Source organism: Bubalus bubalis, chromosome X (genome assembly GCF_019923935.1).
Source record: "Bubalus bubalis isolate 160015118507 breed Murrah chromosome X, NDDB_SH_1, whole genome shotgun sequence".
In the NCBI taxonomy this organism is placed as follows: Eukaryota; Metazoa; Chordata; class Mammalia; order Artiodactyla; family Bovidae; genus Bubalus; species Bubalus bubalis.
In genome coordinates, this window is record NC_059181.1 from 11,581,264 (window position 1) to 11,597,525 (window position 16,262).

The 16,262-nt window shown below is 49.4% G+C and overlaps 1 protein-coding gene across 33 annotated transcripts in view; it reads left to right on the forward strand.

The window, feature by feature from the left end:
* NHS (NHS actin remodeling regulator) overlaps nucleotides 1-16,262 on the forward strand; it is a 501,937-nt gene that overhangs the window by 308,362 nt on the left and 177,313 nt on the right. The window contains exon 1 of one of the 33 annotated variants that reach the window (XM_044937058.2): nucleotides 9,485-9,615. The exons of the other annotated variants lie outside the window; for them this stretch is intronic. Coding sequence (XP_044792993.1) covers nucleotides 9,541-9,615 — 75 coding nt within the window. The 5' untranslated portion in view covers nucleotides 9,485-9,540. Of the gene's footprint in view, nucleotides 1-9,484; nucleotides 9,616-16,262 lie in introns of those variants that run through there. 33 annotated transcript variants of the gene reach the window in all.

The following is a 16,262-nucleotide window of genomic DNA, read 5'->3' on the forward strand; positions in this document are numbered from 1 at the left end:
TCCATCTCCTACATTTCCAGCTGGATTCTTTACCACTAGTGCCAGCTGGGAAGCCCCAAATGTTAGTCATTCAGTCATGTCCAACTCTTTGTGACCACATGGACTGTGGCCCGCCAGGCTCCTCTGTCCATGGAATTCTCCAGGCAAGAATACCGAAGTGGGTTGTCATTCCCTTCTCCAGGGGATTTTCCAGTCCCAGATATTGTCACAACTGTACGAGTTCCCACTGAGTGAATGTTCACTGTGGGCCAGCAACTTGACTTCAGTGGCTCACTTGAGTCACCTCATGTTACCCTCTCCATAATGCTCTGAAGGGGACAGTGCTAAGATCCCCATTTCATAGATGAGGACATCGAGGCCCAGAGAGCTTAAGTGACTTGCCTGGAGTGAAATGGCAGAGTTGGGATTCAAACACAGACCATCTGACTTCAGAGTGAGGCTTGAAGGTGACAGTGGTTCTGTAACACATCAGGTGGCCGCACAAGGCTTTTCTGGGAGATGTGTAAAATGCTTTTAGTTGGAGAATCTCTCTTTCTTTCCCTCCGAGAAAGGGGTTACTCGGTATTTGTCTTCCATTTTCCTCATGAGGGCATTGTGAAGACAGGCAGCTTGGTCTCACGGTAGCCCATGTCTCAGTGCGGTGAGCATGCTCAAGGAGACTAACAAATGTTAATCATGATAGTGATAATTTGTAACTCACAGGTAACACCATATTTTTTTTAATTGAAGTGCAGTTGATTTACAATGTTAATTGTTGCTGTACAGCACAGTGACTCTGTTATATATATATTCTTTTTTCATATTCTTTTCCATTCTGGTTTATCATAGGATACTGAGTATAGTTCTGTTCCCTGTGCTCCACAGTAGGACCATGTTGTTTAACCATTCTCTATACAATAGCTTACGTGTGCTAACCCCAACCTCCCTTTCCATCCTTCCCCCAACCCACTCCCCATGGCAACCACCAGTCTGCTCTCTAATTCCGTTATCACACATTAATAAAATGGGAGGAAAGGTGTATGCAGTAAAGAATGTAGGTGTCTGTCTAGACCCCTGGAATTCTTTTAGGGTCCTGCCAACACTCTAGCTGTGATAACTCTCAGTGGCAGGTGCCCCCTGGCTCATCTTCTGAGAACCATCCATGGACTCCTAGACCTGCTTTGCCCACAGGCTGACACAGACCAAGTGCCTGCATTGACGCTCACGTGTGTGTGCCCATATACACACACAGGAGCACCCATGGACAGGCACACATACACACTGGCCTCAGCCAAAGACTGAAGAGGACGAGAGCCCAGCTCCCTTGCCCCAGCTGTGACAGCTCTGAGCTGTAACTCCCCTCCTGGAGTTCCCTCAGCCTGGCAGGAGCTCTACCTGACACCCACCTTTGCTCGGCTCTTCTCTTTACTTCCTGCTGCTTCTGCCTATCTCTCCTGAGAGCATCTCTCTGATAAACCATGTGCACATGAATCATCTTTCAGGATTCTCTCGGAGTCTGCTTTCGATAGAACATGACCTAAGAGTGAAATGCCAACGGTCACAAAAAGCCTTTGCATGGAACTTCCCTGCGATCTAGTGCTTAAGACTGCTATCACTGTCGAAGGACTAGGTTCAATCCCTGGTCAGGGAACTAAGATCCCACAAGCCTCCCAGTGCAGCCAAAAAGAAAAACCTCTTCCTAGTACCTTATAATGCCGATTTCAACAAGAAAGGACAAGAGGATACTGAAAAAACACCTTTATAGGGGCGTCTATCTAGGAAATGGCAACCCACTCCAGCATTCTTGTCCAGAGAATCCCATGGACAGAGGAGCCTGGTGGGCTACAGTCCACGGGGTCACAGAGAGTCAGACATGACTTAGCAACTAAACAACAAGGGGCATCTAAACCTTTCAAAGACATGTGACGAAGAGAACTGAATCTTCTTGGTGTTGCAGAGCTGGGCCTGCCATGAACTGATCTCTGCCTGGTCCCCTGTCAGCACTTTCCTGCATGTTGCCCAGAGCCTTTGCAAGCCGCCTGTGGAGAGCCTGCCAGGGTTCGCTGCACTTGCACGCCTGCTCCCCAGTTGCGAGAAGCCGTTTTTACGTTTCTGCCACTTGCCTGACCTGCTGTGGCAAAGCAGCCCTCTGGGGAGACTTGGCACCCCAGCCTGGTGCTGGTGCCCATTCCTTCCTGGCACTGGCCCATGCCAGCAGGAACAGGGACAGTGCCAAGCATGCTTCCATGGCTGTGCCAAGCAGTTCCACAAGAACAGAAGCCTGAGGATGCTTGAACCTGCCCGGTTGTCGTTAAAACTAATGTTGAAGGCTGGCCCATTTTCTTACAGCTTCCTGTCTCCTAGCAGTTGGGGCTTCCTGGGTCAGCCTTATTTGCATCTGTTATTCAGATGCCTGAATCCAACAAAGTGACTCACTGGGGAACTTTTCCTCCAGGAAGTCCAGAGTTGAGAGAGAGAAAGAGAGAAAATATGAATGGGAGGAGAGAGAAGGAGAGCAGTTGAGATGTGTAGGGCTTTTGCATCAAGCAGTCTTGATTCAGGGTTGTGATCCATCATTTCCAGGTTGGGTGACCCTGAGCAAGTTACATGACCATTCTAATGCTCAGTTTCTGTATCTATGAAATGGGTATAATAATTGGACCTAGCTTACCAATTGTTATCAGGAGTAAAGGAAGTAATGAGTAAGAACACAGTTTCTAGCACATAGGAAGTATTTGTTTCGTGCTAGATCTTACTGTTATTATTATTAATAATATTTTCATGAGTGCTTGACCATCTAGGGAAGGTGGTATAAATAAACTGGTGCTTCTCAAACTTCAGTATGCCTAAGAATCATCAGGAGAGTGGGTGAAAAATGCAGAGCTCTGAGCCCCATCCTCAGAGGTTCTGATTGCACAAGTCTGCATTTCTAACCAGGTCCTGCTGCTGCTGGCCCACGGACCCTACTTTGAGTGGCATTGGTATTATTGTAAACAACAAGACAGCACTATCATTATCTGCAATGGATATTCTGCAGCCTAGAGGGACGGATGCAGTGCATTTCATCTTAGCTCATACCACGAGCACCACATGGAATCATGTGACTTTGATCTGACTGCAGTTTCTATTCCATTTGGCTGCAGAGTTCACATTTAATGTTGTCCTAAGCATTGATAAGATAGGAAGGCAGAAGCTAATGCTGAGAAAAACAGACATCCCTAAGAAATGCTGAGGGCTTGCAGACTGATCCTATTGCTGAACTGGAGCGCTACTTAGGAGTCAGAGCATGTTCCTGTCACAGAGAAGGAGGGTTCCCCATCCCCAGGGAGGCAGATGGAGCTGATGGAGGGAAACGTGTTCTCATCTGCTTTTCTTGCACAGAGTTCGTGCAGAGAGGAAAATAAGAGTGCTTCAGAAATATTCTTCAGGCAGTTCTTGATTTTTTTTCTTTTGTAGTTATGAGACATGAAAATCAAATACCACTGCTATCAAAATAAGGGGCTACATTGCCCTCGGTGTCCTGTCAGTTTCCCCTTACATCTTTGAATGCAGTGCCTTCCCGCAGAGTTTGGGATTTTGCTCTCTTCTCTGTATCACCCCCTTTTTTTCTTTTGACACCAGAGGCTCCTTCAGCTCACAACTGCCTGGGTTTGGGGAGTTCCTGAATTTGGGTCTCCCTGGGGACAAAATGCAAGCAAAGTGGAGCTGTAGGGCATCTGGAAATCATGGCTTCTTTATTTTTGTGGTGTCCTGCCCTGTTTTCCTAATTGCCTACCATGAGGAAATACCACTTCTTCAATCAGAAAGCCTCACTACTCTTTTTTTTTTTTCAGTCAAGATTGATAATTCTGTCCATAGCCTACAGCAACAGCTGACATTTCACAAGTGCTTTGTCTCAGGCAGGCAGACACTGTGCTGAGGGCTTTCAGACATGCCATCATTTAATTCTTGCCACAAGGTAAACGAGATGTGAATCATCCCCATTTTACAGATAAAGAATCAGAGACACAAAAAGGTGAAGTAATTTGTTTACCGGAGAAGGCGATGGCACCCCACTCCAGTACTCTTGCCAGGAAAATCCCACGGACGGAGGAGCCTAGTAGGCTCCAGTCCATGGGGTCGCTAAGAGTCGGGCACAACTGAGCGACTTCACTTTCACTTTTCACTTTCATGCATTGGAGAAGGACATGGCAACCCACTCCAGTGTTCTTGCCTGGAGAATCCCAGGGACAGGGGAGCCTGGTGGGCTGCCGTCTATGGGGTGGCACAGAGTCGGACATGACTGAAGCGACTTAGCAGCAGCAGCAGCAACTTGTTTACGGCTGTAGAGCTAGGAAGGAGCCAAGATAGGTTTCAAGTATGACATTTTGAGCTCAGTTTAGTCAGGCAAAAATTCTGGAAGGAAATACATCAGCATTTTGACAATGATTTGTTTGGATGGTGCAGTAGTATAACTTACGTTTTTCCTCTCTGATTTTCTAATTGCTTTCCCCTTTACGATATATTAATTTACAATAAAATAGACTTAGTAGTTGAGTGAAAAATCACTGGCTCGATCTCTTTCCTCTTAGTTCAATGTCTAAAGGCACCTCAAGCAAGTGGTCTTCTGTTGTTCTCTCAAGGGTCATAGGAGTACAGACTCTGCTGGAGCCAGTCAGTTCAGTTAATCATTCTGTAGAGTTACCTCCATGAGGCCCCCGAAAGTGGCTGACTCGATTATCTGGATGGAAGGACTCCTTATAATCATGTGCTTTCCTGCCGGCTAGGGACCTGCTGTCAGGAGGCTCTGTCCTTCAAGCTGTTCCTCCAGTTGTTACAGTGAACTGCTGATCACCCAAATTCCTGTTTAGCCACCTTCATGCCCCAAAGCAGAGAGCTGGAGGGCCAAGGCTAGAGATCAACCTCATGCCCTTGGTTTCTTTATTGGTTAGGGTTTTTTGCTGCTGCCAGCAATGCTCAAATCTCAGCAGCTGAGTACAATAGGCATGTATTGTGTACTCAGCTAACAGTTGTACTTCATCATTTTCTCTTTTCACATTTGACAGATCCTCCTCTTGGTCTGAGACCAGGCCCCTCCACCTTGTGGTTTTGCTCTACAATCTTCCTTTTCCTATAAATCTGACCGGTGGACAGGGGAGTCTCACCCATGGTCATGGGCCAGGCCTGAAAGTGGCACAGATCACATTTGTATGTTCCATTGGCCAGCATCTGGTCACGTGGCCACCTTAACTGCAAAGGAGGCTGGGAAATGTAGTCCAGCTGTGTTTTGAGAAGAAGAGGTAACAGGTCCTGGGGACCAGATAGCAGTATCTCAGCCACAGGTACCTTTATTTGTTCAGTGAATATTTTTGAAGTGTCTTCTGTGTCAGGCTCATAGATGCTGTGTGTGTCCTGTTGGCTGTAGGCATGAGGCAATTTTGTCGTTTGTCTTTTGGGTCAGAACTAAATTTGGAGGGTCCTATTCCGGACTACATAGAGGTGCCTGTGCCTGACTTCAAATCCTGGGAGGAGTGCACAAGGTGCTTCTGTCCCTGAAAACACCCTGATTCCCATGTCAATCAGGATGCAGCCAGGAGAAGAGCAACCATGCCAGTTATTTTAACAGAAGCTGTTGGTTAAACAGGCATTAGAAGACTGAAAAGGCAAAAAGTGATACAGAGATGGAAAATGCAAGAAGCAGTGACCGCCCCCAGGACCGGGGGAATGAAGGGAAGGGGTTGAGGTTATCAAAACTTAGAAGTGTGGAGGGGATACCCAGCAGAGCTGAGACTCAGACCCTGAGGACAAGATGCTGCCTGGCTAGAGCTACTGTCTTTTAGGAGTGCAGTGAGACTGATTCTGGGATTGCCAACACAAAACAAAGCAAAACAAAACACCTTGATTCTGGAACCAGTGGCCACTACCCTAAAAAGGGCTGTTACTAAGGGGATGCTCCGGGGACTGGGAAGCCAAGAGGCACAGGTCCTTTCTTCCTCCAGCTGCCAACCTCCCTCTAGCTCCCCCTACTGGCAGAGTCCAGCAGGGAGCAGCTGGCAAAGCAGAAAGGTGTGCAGAGTCTCAGCCCAGGTGTTACAGAGCAGCATATAGAAAGGGTGGACTAGGAACTGAGAGACAATAACTTAATAATTGGCACTGGGGATTTTGTTTCAAGCTCACATGATTCGTGCCTTGGTTACATGGTGTGACCACAGTGGAATCTCAAAGAATCACTCAGAGACTTCCGAGTACTGTCCACTAATTCATTTGTTGGTTCACTGAACACAGATTACTGTAGGCCAGACATGTGCCTGATAGTGGGGATAGAGCTATAAATAAGGCAGCTCTTGCCCACAAGAAGCTCACACCACATGCATGTGGGTACACATACGCAGGCATGCACACTCATTATATAAACAAGGAAAAGACTAGCAAAGCACTGATAGCCAGGCTTGAGAGCAGAGTGTGGTTCTTCTTGGCTGCCTCCATTGGAGGGGTGTGTGGAAAGGAGGTTAGCTCTTCTCATTGGAGAAAAGAGAGGAGGAGCAAGTGGCAATGAGCACGTCCTTGGCCTGGCATGGAAAGCTTCAATGATTCTGCTGCCTGAATTTGCTCTCCCAGCAAGCAGCCTTCCTGATCAGGGGGTAAATCAAGGGGAGGCTGACCTTGATTGAACAGAATGAGAGAAGTAGAAATTAAATGAGGGCAGTCAACGCACGTTGGCCTCTTGGAAGCCTGTGTTTTCGTCCCTGGTGCCCAGAGGAGTCCCTTTGATTTGCATCTTTTAGGCATTTGCTCCTGAGCACTCAGAGCTACATTTTCTCTGACACATTGGGAAGGTGGTACATTTTCTGTGACTCTGTGTGAGGGCAGAGGAAGAGCCCTGCAGTTCTGAACTGTAGATTTGTCCTTTAGTGTGGCAAGTTTTCCACATGCATGCCCTCATTCGACCTGGATTGAGCACCTACTGTGTGCCAGTGAGGAAGAACCAGAGAGATTCTATGGATTTGAATGTTTGGATGACTTGTAGCCCCTTCCCTCTGATGCAGGAAAGTCACAAGTCATCCAGACACCCTTTTTATGAAACACAAATGTCATCTTACAGAGGAGGCCTGCCGTTAGTTTTAGGACTGATGGAAGTCATTAACCTCCTTGGGCCTCTGTTTTTGTGTCTTTAAAATGGTGAGTCAGTTAGTTCAGGATCCAGCCAGTTTGCATTGAGGGCACTCTGTGCCAGGCATTGTGTCATTTCTAGGCTGTTATTTTGGTGACTTGTTTAACTTAGCATTTCTGAGACAGTCCTGATTTTCTATATCTTGATTCATTTCAGTAAAGTCAGCTTCTAAATATAGAACCCAGTGTGATTTAATGATTTCTCTTTGTTTTCTCTCGTCGACTTTTGAACTGAGTCAGTAAATGAGCAGGTCAAGTGTAGAGGTGGTAGCTGTGGGGAGGTAATGGAGGTTATCTATTAGCTTTTGCTGTAACTTAGTGACCTACGGCCACACACGCAGACTCTGTCCTGTGATCCTGTGGGTCAGTGGGCAGGTCAGGTCTGGGCTGGCCTGGCCAAGCTGGAAGGTCTAGGCTGGTTGGCTCCCAGGGCTGGAGACTCAGCCTGAACAGCTGCGTTAGCTGGGCCCCCTCCCCCACGTGGTCGCTCATCCTCCAGGGGCTTAGCCCAGGCTGGTTCATGTGGCAGGGGTGAAAGGACCCCAGTAGCAAGAGAGGGCAAGCCTCCAGGCCTTCTGCCTTTCTCTCTTTGAGTCAGATCTGTTATTGTTTCTTGAACCAGAGCAAGTGGCAAGGCCAAGTCAGAGTCAGCATGGTTGGGGATGCCTCAAGGACCATTGCACAGTTTCTACAGGTGGTAAGAGATGCCCCAGACATGTTGGTGGCTTGTTTATTTACATGTGGCGCCAGTGAAAGAGAGGCTGGCTGTGACAGTGTCAGGGCGAGAAGCTGAGTGAGCAGAAGGTTGAGGCCACTGGAAAGTAGAAAACCTGAAGGAGGAACAGATTCACTGAATGAGATTTTGTTTCTCTGCACGTTGGGGTGCTGATGTGTCTCACCCCGCCACTGACAGGCTACTCAGAGTCATTCCACAAAGATTTCTTGAGCTCAGATCCCCTAGGACAGAGCCTGGGTGGGGGCAGTAGTGGACTGTAAACATCAGAGTTCTTGCCATGGAGACGATGGGAGAAAAGGTGGACAAACTTGAGCCTTTACTGGAATGTAGAGACACACACGTGTACACACACACATGTAGCACATGCACACACACACCCACACCTGCATACAGGCACAAGTGTGCATGGACCCTACATGTGCATGCTCACTCCCCCTGGCATATCCACACAGCCACATCTGCAAGCTTGCACACCACACACGTACACACACCACACACATACGTAATGTGTACCTGCATGCGCGACCTTCCAAACAACCTCTAAGGACTTATGAAACCAATCCCAGGGGATCCTTGAATTGCCAAATAGAAAGCAGGTTGTGCAGACATGAGAGGGAAGAGGGCGACGGTAGGCCCTGGGGGAAGGCTGCCCCTTTTGCCTTCAAGGTGAACATTGATTCAAGAAACCCCCACACTCTGCTCTACAGAATGATTCCTGAAGTACATTTTTGTGTATCAGACTTGTTCCATTGTTTAAAGAGTGGGGTTGACACACGTCTGTTTAAATGAATTTTCCCATCTCTGTGTACACACTTGGGGGAGACAAGTCTTCAGGCTGATAACAAAGAAGCAGGTGACAGGGCTGGAGGAAAAAGGGAAGGAGACCTATTTTAAAAGGTTTCAGGATGAGCAGGCCCCTCATTTAAAGGGAAAAAAAAAGGCTGCACGTTAGCATCAGAAAAGCAACCTTTTTCTGTGCCTGCTTTCCAATAGGGCCTGTGGTGGCCACTTATGTCAGAGGCTGTGAAGAACTGGCTCTTGTGGAAACTGGGAAAGCCAGCAAGCCTTGTCCCTGCTGCCCTGCGGGGCTGAGTTTTTCCTCTAAGTCTTCCCCTGGTCTCTTCATCCCGGACATGCATTGACAGTCAAAACATGGGCCTCACCACACTGGATGAGAGAGAAAGGCGCCCCTCCCAAGCAACTCAGGCCTTCTTCTTGTCTGTGTTTAGAGGTTGTCAGCTCACAGGAGTGTCATCTTCCAGCCAGCACTCAATGGCTTTACAGTAGTGCTGAGTGTGAGAACGCAGATGACAAGAAAGCTGGGTTCCATTGGGCAGAAGCAAGAGAAGCCAGGGTGGCAGCTGTGGCCAGGGTCCCTCCAGAAATGGGCTCTGTGGGCCTTGAATGGAAGCTGACTTCCTCAGGCACGCTACTATCAACACCCGGGGAACAGCTGGAGGACTTTGGAGGTGGTGGGGGGACAGTAGATAACATCAGAATTTGTAAAGCCCTTGAACCCCAGCTCAGGAACAGGTGTGTTCAAATTGAGCCACGTGTTTGATCTGCAGGAGAGGACTTGCACGAGACCCCTTGAGTCTGGAAGTGGTGTGCGATAGAGACCATGGAGGCTTTGGAAGAAACGTTGACTTCATTACTGCCAATCAACTCGAGTTCAAATGCTGGGCATCTGCACCACTAACCATAGGGCTGTGGTTTTTCTTAAGAGAATGAAAATCTATGTAAAGAAACAGGTGAGGAGGTAATTTCTTGATACTCTAAGTGACCAGAGACCGTTAACTGTTTTCTCTAGTTCTCTCAGCATCTTGCACGTGCATTCATGGACACACACACAGTCCAGGCAGCTGGCTCTGTGAAACAAAGAAATTCACCTCACAGGATGAGCTCATCTTCTTCCTGACCACATGCTTAACACTTCCTTTTTAAACATTATAAACCTTCCTTGGACTTGGCATTACCTCTCAAGGTCACATCCTAGGGAGATGACTGTTTTATTCTTTGGTTGCTTGTCAAGATTTTGGTTAAAGTTTGGGCTGGCAGTTGGTGATTCCGTGGTGTTGCAGCGGTGAACAGCCCAAGGAAGGATGTGGCCCAGGGCCCCTGGCTTTTGCTGTCACTTAGCCACGGGGTGGCCACTGGACACCTGTGCCTGGAGGCGATGAGCTCCAGGTGCAGCCTGGTGGGTCCCGGAGGGACAGAGGTGGATACCCACAGCCTACCCCAGCGCCCTGGAGCTCTGGCCCCCATAGGACGGCGATAGCCGCCTCATCGTCGCCCTGCCTTGGCCTGCATCTAGTCCATTCTGCGCCTGGCTGCTAGAAGAGGCCTCATCCGGAAGTCCTGTGTCTCACTCGGGGGGGGCCCAACCCCTCACTTCAGGGCAGCCCCCACACCCAGTGTGATGGGCCCCAGCATCTCTGCCTCCACATCCCCCCAACTCTCCTGCACTGGCAATTTCAGAAACACAGCCAGCACCCCCACCTCAGGGCTTCTGTTCTTGCTGGTCCTCTCCCTTGGAACATTCTCTCACCAATTACTCAAACAGCTCCCACCCTCGTCTCCTTCAGAATTCACCTTCACAGTGAGGTCTCTGCTGCCCATGCTCTAGGCCCCCTGAATCCCCCTTCCTTGGTTAATTTTTCTCCATAGCATTGATCACCATCTAACAAACTGTATGAATGGACCCACACCCGAGGCTGCCTTTGAGGATGGCACTCCAGCTGTCATAAATTTCAGTGCTTCCACTGAGCAGCAGAAGCCAGCTCTTTCTCGCCCTTGATGACTAGCACAAATGGGCTCCTGCATCTCCAGGAGACCATCCCCTTTATCCACACTCTTGATCACTGCTGCACCCAGAAATGGCCAAAGCTGCCTGGTCTGCTCTCACTTTTGTGGACACACATCTAGGAACAAAGAGGATAGCCTGTTTCTCAGCTGTGAGAACTTCTCAGTCTGGTGATGAGATGATTTTCCCAGAACGTGGCCTGAATCCATGGCTTCCTGGCCGTGGGGGTGCAAGGGCTCCAGCGAGGAACCTGCTGTCCCCATAAGTGGCAGCACACACTAGATGCTTTGGGGTAGGTGATCAAATGGAGAAGGGAGGCCTCTGAACGTGCCTCCCTGCACCCTTCCACCGATGTCCCTGGCCGCAGCCTGGGCCTGACACGCTGCAGCTGTGGGAGGAGGTGACCCGTATCTTCGCTGCAGTCATCCCAGGCGGGCGCTCCAAACAGACGCCAGCTCAGATCGCGTGCCGTTCTCTGTAATAATATCTGCTATTTATAGTGTGTCTGCTACATGCCAGGTGTTTTACTCTTATCTTTAATCTTTACAAGAATCCTCCCGAGGAGGCATTATTATTTCTCTTTAAAGAGAGGGCACTGAGGCTCAGAGAGGTACCAGGGCTGGACCAGGGCTGATTAGGAAAGCAGGTGATGGAACTGGGTTTCTACCAAGGTCTGACTCCCAAGACCAGGGACTGCTCCAAGACTGCCTCGTACGGTAATGCAAGTGGTGCACTGCACAGCTCCAAGGGCATCGTGAGTGATGCTCCCTAGAGTACACAGCCACGCTGATTGTCTGCTGGAGTAGTACTTGACTTAAGGAGACCAGTGGTATCAGTTAGGAATGCTTTGCACTGGAAGGAATAGAAAAGCTGAGCTTTCATGGAGGGAGGGGGATTAAACAAAGCAGGGTTTTCGTGTTCTCACACAGGCGAAGGTCTGGAGCTCAGTGGCTGCAGAGATTGCATCAGTGGCTCAGCAATGCCAGGCTTTGTGCCCCATGTTGGTCCTTTCCTCATGGCTACCACGGCTTGAACCTTCACATTTGTGTTCTAGGGAGAAAGAAGGTGGGGAAGGGGGTGTCAGTCACATCGGTCCCCTTTTTATCTTGAAAGCTAAATTTTTCCAGTCTTCCATCTCCAGCTGCCAGAAGATTTCTGCTTATGACTCATCCACCAGAGCTCGGGCACAGGGGCACCCCTAGCTGTAGACTGGGGAAGAAGTGTTTCCAGAGTTCGAGGCTTTGAAATGGAAGGTGACAAGGAAGAGGGCTGGAGAGAGAACTGTGACCCAACAGTGCCTACCACACCAGTGTTTCTCCCACTTCCTGGCCGGGAACACTTCGGCAGATGCCGTGGCCAGCAGCATCCCATTCTTTATTGGCTGTGCCAGGGCAGTAGGAGGTACTTGTCCTCCTGGGCTGAAATATGGCATGAGAAGGCAGAGAGATGCTCTTCCATGGAGCGTGAACTCCCTCGAATACGGAGTATCCTGGATCTCTGAATCAGCATCCGCCTTTGAGTAGGTGATCCTTGTGTACATTCAGTGGTCGAGAAGTGCTGTTTCTAGAAAATGGGCTGAGAAGACGGGATCTTCTCCCTGGCCTCCACCAACCCTCTCAGCCCTCAGCTCTAGGATGGCCAACACACTCCAGTTGTCCCAGGGCTGTCCTGATTTTAGCACTGACAGTCCCACATGCTGAGAAGTTTCCCAGTCCTGGACTAGCCACACCATCAGCTCTCTTCTGTGGAGGGGGCCTTCTCTCCCTCTGCCTGTATGAAGGCAGAGCCAATAACTAAATGCCTAGAAAGCTTCCTTGCAGAGCTCAGGAAAGATAGCTAGAAGGCCTTTCCCTTGGGATACGGGATTGCACAAGGCCTGAGGTGGGACTCCTCCACAGGGGAGCATGGCGAGGGCCCTGCCCTCTTCGGGGGAGGTGTGGAGAGCTGACAAGGAGATGCTTAAGAACCTGGTGGGCTTTTTATCCGGGTGGTTTGGAGGTATCATTACTGGACTTAATCACACATCAACAGCCAGGATGAATGGGCTTTGGATTAAGAACCTGGTAACACAGCAGATTAACTCTTTCCTCACTCCTTTCTTCCACCCCTTCATGTTGCTTTCTTCCTTCTGCCAAGAAAACAGAAGAGAAATGCCTGAATCCCACACAGGAAGCACTTGTCATGAGTCGCATTGGTGACTCAGAGTTATTTTTTAGTCCTGCCAGCCAAGAGCAACAGGAATGAGCTGGAGTGATCTGATTTATTAGTGGAAAAAAACCAACTTTTCCTGACCTTGAGCCTCCTCCGAGTCCTCCCCCTTCTGCCTTCCAGCCTCCTGCTTCATGCCCTGGGCGGCCCATGTGGCTGCCCGGAAACTCCTGTTTGGGGGGCCTGGAGGCTGGTGGATTTCTCAGGCCTCACGCTCCATTAACAAGCATGCACCATGGACCTGTGGGAGTAGAAAGGAGAAGATGGGGCCCTGGCTACTGAAGGCTGGTGTCTAGGAGCCACTTGGCAAGTAGCATAGTGCCACATGCTAGGACTTCTCTATGCCACCCTTGGAGGGGGGCCAAGAAATCCCAGAGTAGCAGGGGCAACTTCCTGAAGAACTTGGAATCGGTCCTTCAGCACAGCCATTCTGCATGGGAGCTCTGTGGCCCTCTGCCACCCAGCTTAGGGGAGAGAGAGCTGTCCCGGGGCCTTAAGTTGGCTCGCTGAGGCCAGTGCCTCTCCATTTGTCTCCCTAACCACTTTGCTTTTGTCTGAGCGATGTTTGGGATCCAGGCAAATGGTACAGCCCAGAGTCTTGCTCTTATGTTTGCTGGGCTGCTTCAGACTCTTGTGCCATCTAGAAAGACAGCTGTGGAGTATCAGGGTGTAGTTCCTCAAGCCAGACCTCTGTGACTGAGTTTCTCCAGTGCATTTTCTCAGAAAACTTGTAAATGTCCCTTATTCCCAGACACAGGCTGGAGCCGTAGGGGGACATAGGCCATGATGGTGGGCAGGGGTGACCAGGTGAATGGAGTAAGGGCAGTGCCTGCCAGGTGACCCTCCAGACTGTGGAAGCTCTCTGTCATGCAGAACTAGGAATGGCAGTGCAGCCGGCCTGGTAGGACCATTCTAGAAGGAGCCATTTCTCACTGACTGGAATCTGGTGAGATGAAGGGTTGTCTCATTCTTCAGACATTGTTTTGTCTACGAGAGTTTGAAGCCCAACTGGAAGACCCGTGCTGCTGTTTTCAGTACTGTAGGAACAGCTCTATGTGCAGGCTCTGTGGCCATGCCCATGTTTCCAACTGCAGTGACCATCCTCTTCCAGTCAGAAGACGCTTCCTGTCTGTGAGTGCGTCATGGGACTGTGGTGAGAGGCTGTCTGGGGCCTGCTCAGTCAGTGGGAGGGGCTGCAGTGGACTGTGGTCTTTTGGACCTTGGTTTGGATTTTTGAACATTCAGTAATTCATCTGTCCCCTCACAAGATGGCAGTGACAGATTTGAGCTCCAAGGTCACAGGTCTCCACTCTGTGTGGCCAACCCCCTGAAGCAAGGTGTCTTCCATGGGAGCGTGCGTAGAATCACCTGGAAAGCTTGGCAGCACCCAGATGGCTGAGTCCCACCCTCAGAGATTCAGATCCAGTGAGTCTGGAGTGGGGCTCGAGAGCTGACATTTCTGAAGACTCCTAGATGATGCCCAGGCAGCAGTCCATGGAGCGCACTTTGAGGAGCAGTGTCCCCAGAGAGGTGCTCTTCCCCTCTCTCTACCCCTCCGCTCTTAGGACGGATTGACTCTGTCAGGATCAGAACTCAGGGTGATAGCCACCTTTCCTTTTGAGTCTAGCACTTCATTTCCACTCCCCCAATCCTCGTTTATGGGGGCAGTTAAGATAGCATCCCGAGTCTGAAGCAGGGATCGGAGGTGCTAAGGACTTAGCCTGGCCACCCCACAGGCTCCCCCTCCCACCCACCCCCCAGGGGACCTCAGGGGCCTGGAGTTCCTGCTGGTGCTGCAGTAGCAGACAGCTTGCATCTGGAGTTACACCCTTCAAAGGTCTCTGGAGGAGCAGGAACAAACCGGAGGAGAAAATTACATTTGAAATAATTTATTTTCACATGCAGGGGAGAAATCACATTTGGTCTAGATTCATGTAAAGAAAACACAGATTAGATTTTAAAAAATGTGTTGCTGGCAAGAGAGGAGAGCAGACGGGTTTGGATAAAATACACACTCTGTTGAACCTGGCCTTCAGTCCCAGACTGCATTTAAAGGGGCTTGGAGTTAGACTATGGAGAAGAATCGAGTCTCGATTTCTTTTTTTTTTTTTTTAAATACTTCCTAGGTTGGGACTGGGAGTTTACAGAAGCATTTGCTCTGTAGAAAAGATTATTCCTAGAAGATTTAGAAGACTCATCTGAGGAGATGAGGATATCCCCTTGGGATTTCTGGCTAAAGCCTGTGGAACCATCCTGGGGAAGGCAGTGGGGGAGACTCCAGGAAGAGCCCTAAGCTGAGTGAAAGCCACACACGCCAATGGCCACACCCCAAAGGCTGCCTCTATCGACCCTCAGGGTAGAAATGGGTCATTGTTAGGGTAAACCATCACAGTCACGATTAAGGAAACAAGCAGAGCACCAGCTCATGTTTATTGGGTCCTCACATGTACCTGGCTGAATGCACGTCTTCATATTAAACCCTCACCTAGCTCCATAAAGCAGATCCTTTCATTTTCTCCATGTTGTAGATGGTGTGCATGAAGAGAAGTCAAGTAATTTTCCAACAGCTACACAGCTATCTGACTAACATTATCACTGTTAATAAAAGGCCCTGGTTTACATGTATGACAGCATATTAGTTTGAGTGACATGAAACAGCTATTTTGTAAGTTAAAAAGATGGTTGAATATTGGCGATTTTATGTGGAGTGGGAAAGGGAATCTGACTTACTGGTGAACAGTTCCTCATGTCCAGGGTAGCAGAAGCCTCAGAAGTGGCTCCAATCTACCTATTTTCCCTATGGCTACTTGGGGAGGGTTGTTCCATCAAGTGAAGATGCTCATATGAATGCCGGCCTTTGGGATTTTTGCTGAGCGGAGAGGGGAGCTAATGGCATGAAGGCAACGCAGCACTGTGGATGGAAGTCCAGGTAGACACGTCCTCGGTGGAGTCCTGCCCGCCACTAGGACATACTCCATCCTCGCTGGTTGACTGAGAACTAGCTATTGGCCTTGGCATCTGAAGGGGGTTGTACTATTTAATTCTGGAGACCTTTAAGCAGAGGCTTGATTCTGGCCTCTAAGCTAAGGTGAGGAGAGATACTTTTAGCCAGAGCATGGTTAACGTAGTGGCCTCCCTGCAACTTGGTCACTGTAAAAATAATAGAGCCCGTGGTAGTTGCTGAGGAGTTATATGCATGGGTGACTGTAGTAATATGGTGCTTTTTGTAGCAGTTCCTGCCTGTCTTCCTGAGCCTTCACACCTAGGGCAAGCCGTCTGATAGCCAACTGCCAGATTCTCCATCTCTTTGCCTGTGGGCTTGCTCTAAAGATGTGGAAGACCCCTCCACTGGCTCCCTGGGCAGGCCAGAAGTTCAGGGGAAATCAC